The 7957-nt window shown below is 43.7% G+C and overlaps 1 protein-coding gene across 1 annotated transcript; it reads right to left on the reverse strand.

Moving 5' to 3' along the window:
* nmt1a (N-myristoyltransferase 1a) lies at positions 1–7603 on the reverse strand. The gene is made up of 12 exons (XM_010740291.3): positions 7439–7603; positions 5406–5511; positions 4835–4979; positions 4610–4728; positions 3835–3926; positions 3589–3705; positions 3265–3435; positions 3065–3173; positions 2804–2974; positions 2550–2714; positions 2323–2460; positions 1–1721 (listed from the first exon to the last, which is right to left on the reverse strand). The coding sequence occupies exons 1-12, from the start codon at positions 7540–7542 to the stop codon at positions 1701–1703; spliced, it is 1458 nt and encodes a 485-aa protein (XP_010738593.1). The 5' UTR covers positions 7543–7603; the 3' UTR covers positions 1–1700.
* Positions 7604–7957: the final 354 nt, after the last annotated feature.

Below are 7957 nucleotides of genomic sequence, written 5' to 3' on the forward strand. Positions count from 1 at the left end.
AAAAAAAAAAAAAAAAAAAAAAAAAAAAATCACCGGCATCTTCACAGTCTTTTCCTGCATCATAACACCATGAGACCTACTAATTCTTTTACATCTGTTTGCAAAGAGATTCAACATTTTACATAAGAAACACTTTAAGAGCCAAGAGTCATTCACCCCTCAGTCATCATCATCACCACCACCACCACCCGGCCGGCACAATGTCCTGAAAGTCTAGACTGCTGCTCAGTTCCAACATCCACCCTGAACCCTCAGACTTTAACACACCAACACCACCCACATCATCAGCGTAGCACTCCAAACGCTGTATCGAGATGAAATGCTACTTGCAAAGCTCGTATTTCATATCCTGTCAGTTAACACCATTGTGTTTGTTGTCACTTCCTTATAAAAGCTTATGGAAGCATAATATCAGTGACATTTCATGAAATAAGACAAAAACAATGATCATGCATTCATACGGCAAAGAACTAACACAGTATGTACCATGTGCATGTAAACTTAGACTTCACTGTTCAGTATTCAGCTTTTCTTCTTCTTTTTTATATTAATTTTACTATTTTTAAGACTTCCTGTGTGATTCACTCAAGCAAAGATTGTATAATTAGCTCAAAAAGACTTCCAACGTGCCCTCAAAGATATCCGACTTCTGATTTCAACCTATGCTCTTTCAGAGTTTGAGTAGGGTGGATATTGAAACTGGGGAACAGTTAAATCAAGGTGTCATTACAATTCTGACCACTGCTGTGTTGAGTAAACCCGCCAGAACACCTTCAGCCTTGTGTGGAAGCCTCGTCCACAGCGATTCGTACTCTGATGAACCGACTTGGACCCACTGTTATCAGTCTGTGTTTCAAGGGTGTCTTCTGTTAGTGCAGCAAGCTGGAGGAGGGTCATGAAAGTTAGCACAGACGAGAAGATGTATGCCAACTGTGGCATGAACATCTTCTTCAAGCAGTGCTTAAACAGCTCCGTGGTGACTGGCAGAACGGAGGGTTTGATGAGAAAAATAATAAAACAGACAGACGGGGTCAAGCATGACGAGAGAAATCTTAACAGAAGCCCTTATCTGGTGTCCACTTTTGGTATTTATTACCTCACCTTTTTGAGCCTTTTCCTCTTTAAAATATTTTTTGATCATTTTGATTTTTTTTTTTTTTTTAATCTCTAAAACTGAAGGATGACAGATTTATTTTAATTGCAAAAAGCACTTCCAACATTTATGATAATAAAATCAAACAGTAGATTCTAGTCTGGATGTGTTGGGGCATAATCCGCAGTCATGTTTGATATTATTTACATGTCTTGTATGTTTTGTAGGTATGCCAACAGTGAGTGTTTGGTATACAGTAATCTGTGCAAACTGTTCTTGTGTGTATGTATGTGGGTGTCTGTGTGTGTGTGCGTTTGGTACAATCAAGACAGCTCTCAGATGAAATACAGTTGTTTGGGATGGTAACTACAATGGCTTAAGGTCCATGTGATCGAGGGAGGAGGAAGAGCAGGAAGACTCCCCCTGCCTCCCTGCCTGGCAGCGGTAGTGCAGGTCAAAGTTCAAAAGGTCAAAAAGTAAAAATGGGCGGTGGGTTTTTTTCCTTTCCTGAAGCAGGAAGTCATCAGTCCATCTGTCAGGTGGTCAGTGCGATGGTGTGGTCTCTCCTGGCCTGTCGGTGACACTCGTGTATGGCGTAAAAGGGGTGTCACTGCAGCACCAACCCAACCTGATACAGAAAAAGTAGAAATAGCAGTTACTTTAGGGGTACCTGAGGCGACAAGGTTTCTGCACACACAAAGACTTTAACACCACACAGAAAGCAAATTAATCCTAGCCAAAGTATGACAGCATGATGGAAAATCAGCAGGGACATGGCCTAAAATGATTTCTTATAATATCTCAGTTTTCAGCAGTATATAACAAAGATTCTTAATGATACAATAAAAGAAACAAATGTGATGTGGACCCATTAAAGTGGCAAGAAATGTGCAAAGGAAGAGTTAACCGGTGCAAGTTGTTTGCTGAAATTAACACTTGCCCTTCGTGATACAAGTTTGTAGCTGCAGGAGTGACAGAGTGAGCTACAGGTCTGATGTTTCTGACACATTAAGGACTGAACCTCCGGCAGCACAGTCGACTGCTGCAACAATCACATTTGTGTGTGTAACGTCCTGATAACCTGCAATATGATACAATTTATGACCTTACATCACTGCCTGCAGGAAGCAAGAGGAAATATTTAACTTTTGTCTATGAAAGCCAACCTGCAGAAACCCTGAGGTTAAGACATAACCATTATAAAAAAAAAAGATTAAAAAAAAAAGTACCTTTTCTGACCCCATGCTGGGACACTTCCAATTGTACAGATAATACTGTAGATTTCCATCACCGATGCCGAACTTAAGCTTCTCCAAGAAAGTCTTGTTTTCCATTAGATCCAGTGCATTGAAGACATCAAACCCTTTCTGTATAAAGAAGGGGAAAAACGTTGTTAGTTCCCTGGGAGGAAACATTTTAGAGAAAACACACGTGTGGATTGACGAGGAACACAAACCGATTTGGCCAGGATGAGGGCGTCAGACATCAGGTCGAGCAGGGGGGTGGTGGTGTGCACGTTGTAGAAGGAGTACGCTGCCTTTAGGCTGCGGTGCACAGGGTGATTCATAATGGTTGAGGGCAGTGTGTAGAAACTCAAGAAATCAGTCACCTTGCCATCGTTCTGTCAAGAAAACAACATACTTTTACATAAAGCCTCTCAAGGGGAATCATTTTTAAAAAATGTGATGGAGTATTTTTTATTTTTTTTACCTCCACCAGGTAAGTGTCGATAATATTCTCCCGGGGCAGCAGCCAGTGTTCTACCTCTTCCTGGTTCATGGCGGGCACCAGGTTGAACTGGCTCAAATACTCACGGAGGAGGCGATGCACCACCGGCACATCCTTCTTTGTCATCGGCCGCAGACCTTGAGTCTTAGGCGCCTGAAGACAAGAGAGAGTGAAGATGTCGCAGTGAGACGGAGCCTAGTAGTGTTAAGTATGTTTTTGTTTAATCTGCGTGCTGTCACTGACCTCAGGCAGACGGTACAACTTCATCGTGCGCTGCATAGTCATGTTCCTGCTCAGGTGGGAGAACTTCACCTCGATAAGCTTGCGTGGGTTCAACGAGCGATGCCAGTACCTGTGCATAGACATCCGATTTGTAACCGACACGTCACAGAAAAACAGAGAAGGGTGCGTGCATGCGTGGAGGGCTATTCTGTCAGACCCACCTGCATGTGCCCACAGGTTTAGGCAGAACCACTCCAGCAGTGTAGACCGCCTGAAAGATACCCTGCAGGTTGACCCGTCTGGTGATTTCTCTAATCAGAACCGGAGCAACTCGTTTGGAGCGAAGCTTCTTGTGGACGCAGAGGAAGTTGATCTCAACCATTTTCTTTTCTCTGTTGCCAAGGAAAACAGGAAAACATTGCTACACGGCAGACCAATTGTACTGATTTCATAAATGAGCAAGATAATTAGGAAGAGGCGTAAATTATCGATGTGATTGATTCCACTATTATCAATTCTCAGGCTGCACTGTTGTGTTCACTTACATGTCATAGATACCGATGGTGGCGGGAATGGCACTGATGAAGCCTACAAGCTTCTGGTTGGAGTTAACCCTCACTCCGCAATGCCATTGGGGCAACCAGCCAGGAGGCCGCAGGGCCCTGAGAAAGAGATAAACCAGTGCTTGAATGCAACACATCACCGTACCGACCATCATATGCGCAGATATTCAATAAAACATTTATTCAAGTGGAAAAATTGGGGAAAATATCAGTTCTGAGAAGAATTACCAGAGCAGGAACTCAGGGGAGTAGTCAAAGCGGAACATGTTGTCGTCATCTTCAACATAATTCTCATTGAGAAGCGTGTAGAGCTCCTTGAGCTGTTTTACAGAAAGAAACAACAGAAAGACAAAATTAGACTCACAACTTTACAAAGAAAAAAAAAAAAAAAAAAAAAACACACAGGACTGAATTAAATTCTCCAAAATTATACCAAAGACAAAAACACTTACGAAAAAAGAAACAATTTCTCCAGCATACACTTATTTTCCACAGTTTATGTGCACATTCATGCTAATGCTCTGCCGACACCCAAGATTCAAATTCAACTTATCCTTGAATACCGAATATATAATAACATCAGAACGACAAAACGAGGCATTCGCTTTGTTTTTGTGTACATAAGCTACACCTTTGTTGACTTTTGGCCTAGTTTTCACTCTAAAGTATGTTTGTGGATCTCAGCATTAGGGTTGAGCTGCTCTTTATTTCATCCATCAGCAGTCACACACAAAGGGTGGGAAATTAGCACCAGCCAGCTGCTGAATGCTGAAAGTGGCTCGTACATTTCACATACAAACCGATGATTTCTTTTTTGGGGGGCTGGTAGATGTTCACATTTTAGAAAGTTATATTCCATCCTGATCACACAACTGAAGAGACGACAATGAACAAAAGACATGTTCACTTGTAAACACAAAGAGTCCAGAAAATGGTGACTAAAAGATGCATTTCTCATGTGCATTCCTGCTCCGAGTGTGTGTGTGTTGATACACTCGCTTACCACAGCAGGGTTCCCCAAGTCGAGGGTGTCCCAGCTGAAGCCCTGCGGGAGGCTGTAGGGCTCCTCACGAATGTGGTCTTTGTCAGGTTCAATAGAGCCATGTGATGTCACGGTCTCCCCTGAAGGAATACAAAAACAGTTTCTGACATGAAACCTGAGATACATGACTTTCACTTGTTTCTAGTTGTTTTAGGGCAGAACTGAAAGTCCTGACAAATGTCTTACCCAGCTTGGGCACAGGCTGTGTGTCCCAGAACTGGTAGCTCCTCCGAGTTGCCTCCTCCATGGTTTTGGCAGGACCTTGGCCTACAGAGAACAGTTCAATGGCCTTTTGGATCTCCTGTAGCTTATCAGCTGGCAACGAATTCACCTGTTTGGAGAGAATGAAATAAAGTTAGACAGAAATCAAATCTGTTAAATCATCGTTTTCTCTCTAAACCTTTGGTGTGAGCTGTGAGGGCCTCTTAAAAAGATGTGGCTGTAAACATACAGTGTGTAATCAGCAGAGCGCTGCACTGTGAGCTAGCAGCGGACAAATCAACAGCATGTTTACACACAACTCAGCCATGACCACTAGAAAACATCTGTACACGAGTAGAAAAATAATCTAGGTGAAGATAAGAGTCAGATTTATGAATTATTGTTATCGTGATTTCTTTTTACATCCTTGAGTATCACAACTCTAACTGCAAACAGCGGTAAATCACCCCTGAATTTGTCTATTAATGTTTCTTATTGAATTTTAGGTACACGTTATTTCAAAAATTTAAGAAAAAGAAAAAAAAGTGACTCATGCCTTGGCGAGGGGGTCCTGAGCGGCTTCTGTGGCAGCGGATTTCTTCTTCTTTTTCTGCTTCTTTTTCTTCTTCTTGGCGCCGGTGTCGTCGCCCAGACCCCTGTCACTGAACCGGGACAGAAATAGAAGGCATGCCTATTAGTCTTCTATCCCAGAGGAAAGCCACGTCCTGTCAAAGTGTATCACTTTAAATCTCTACCTGGGATACGCTTACAACACAATAGCCAGGATAATGAGGATGGAGCACACACACTTTAAAACACAATACATGCAGCCAGCTTATCAGCTGAAGCTATTCTCACTGCTGTTTATTTCCAACACCGTTCATATTTCAGAAAATGTTCATCCAGACTTAGTTTAAGAACTAACATAACTGTTTGTCTTGATAGTGTGAGGTTAGGACAGGTAAGAAGACAACTAAACCAGTCCGTCGACAGGGAAAACAAACAAACATGAACCACGAGAAACTGGAAGAACGCATAGCAAATGTGAAGATAGACGAACATGAGGTGTGTCCCCCCACATCACCTGTATCAGGTGATACAAGGGAAGATAAGAAATACGCAGCGGCATAAATCAGACACACAGAGTAGCCCTGCAAACCCCCATTGTCTTAAAACCTGAGGAACCACACACACACACCCAGCGATCGCATCTTCTGGCCTGAGAGAGAACGCATACTTACAGAGGATAATCCCATTAGTGTCCAAGAGGGGAGAGAGAGGCCAAGCACACTGGCCTGTATTTGTAAGACCAGCACAGATGGTGAATCACATGACCTCTGGGAGAAGAGTGTATGGTATCTACGAGCGTGTACATGATGTACAAGAGGTCAGTGGCCGACCGGGACAATGGACAACAAAACATTCAATAGTTTGTTCCACAGGCTTCCATTTCGACAGAGCGGAGCGGCTAACAGCCAGGACTTTTCTTTGTTTCTCTGTGTGTGTGTCAGTGAAGCTCACATTTGCTTCACTTCAAATCAACAAATAAGGTCATCAACTTTTCCCCCCATTTTATTTTTGGGTGAAATACTGGACGCTTTCTTCCTCTTCCTCAATCTGAGAAAGTGTGGTCAAACTGCTCACATCTCATGACCACAATAAAAAAAAAGGCCACAACTTGTGATGAAGGGTCACAAGGAACAAACAAAAAGAAAAAGGTTGTGAAGCACAGCTTCCAGCTGCTGCAGTCTCTCTCTGTCTCTGTCTGTCTGTCTGATCCCAAACGCAGAAAACGCCACTTGCCCTGATCCGGACACGCCTTAATAGCGGAACGCTTTCATGTGTGTCACCGCTTGTTAAATATTAACACAGGCCAGTGCCAGGGGAAAGTAGCATTTCCATTAAATCCTGTTTGCAGAGCTACACGGGCGCTAGCCTGGATTAGCAGCTTTCATTATGTCTGTGATGCTCTGACGCATATCGATGCCATGCTGCATGCAACAACATGCTCATTTTTTTTTCTCCCCCCATAATTTCGCTTTTGCTTTGACTGTGTATCACGCAGATCCTCTTACAGACAATGGGGGGGTTTGACAGCTACGTTAGCATGGCGAGCTAGCTCGCTAAATGTCAGCTGGGCTTGCCGTGAATTGCATCAGTTACGTGCAGCCCGCAGCGGAGTACGAAGCGCTGTATCAAGCTGGCAGACATATAAAAAGATTGGACTCCTTCTGTTTGTTGTGTGAGTCATAGTAAATGTGGAGTTCTGTTACATGACGGGCGCTCAGGCGCACTTTTAGTTCTTCTACCCCCCCATACTACGCCTAGCTATCAGGGGTTAGGAGAACGACGCTAAAGCCCGCCCACAGAAGGAACAGAACGCGCTCTCGGCCAATCACATCTGAGAACGGCCAAGCGAACGCCGATACTAGCCAATGGGGTGAAAGGAACTGGGCGGGACAGCTCCCATCGACGGGCTGTCTAACTCCGGACCTGCTCGCCGAAGCTTTAGCTTAGCACTCGCTTCGCTTTGGCGTGCGGCGGTGTGACATGTTTCACAGCGCTCCGCTGCCAAGCCTGGCTTCTTACCCATCGTCGAAGTGGTGCTCTTCGTTTTCACAGTCGCTGCAGTGTCCGTGGTCCTCTACATCTTCTTTCTCCGGCATCGGTGCTGTCTCATTCTCATCCGCCATCTTCAACCAGGAAGTGAGCAGCCACCGCGTGCCATCGACGGCTTTAAACCTGCCTCGACGCTATTGGCTCAGAGCGCTGAGTCTGCGAGTGGCTGCTCGGTATCAGAGGATAAACGCATGCTCACGATCAAGTGTCGGTGCTTTGGCTCTGCCTAAAAAAATTATAAGGATTCAAAATGAAATGCATGTATATTACCACTTGCTATTGAGCCACAGCAGCCAACAGAGTTTGTAACAACCTGGCAACATTAGATTAACTCTATATGACTACTGACAAATATACAGTTCCAAAAAATTAGAATATCATAGAAAAGTTTACTTATTTCCATAATTCCATTAAAAAGGTTAAACTTTCATAGATTATAGATTCAGGGCCCACAATTCAAACAATTTCAAGTATTTATTTGTTTATTTT

The sequence above is a fragment of the Larimichthys crocea genome, chromosome XII, assembly GCF_000972845.2.
Source record: "Larimichthys crocea isolate SSNF chromosome XII, L_crocea_2.0, whole genome shotgun sequence".
In the NCBI taxonomy this organism is placed as follows: Eukaryota; Metazoa; Chordata; class Actinopteri; family Sciaenidae; genus Larimichthys; species Larimichthys crocea.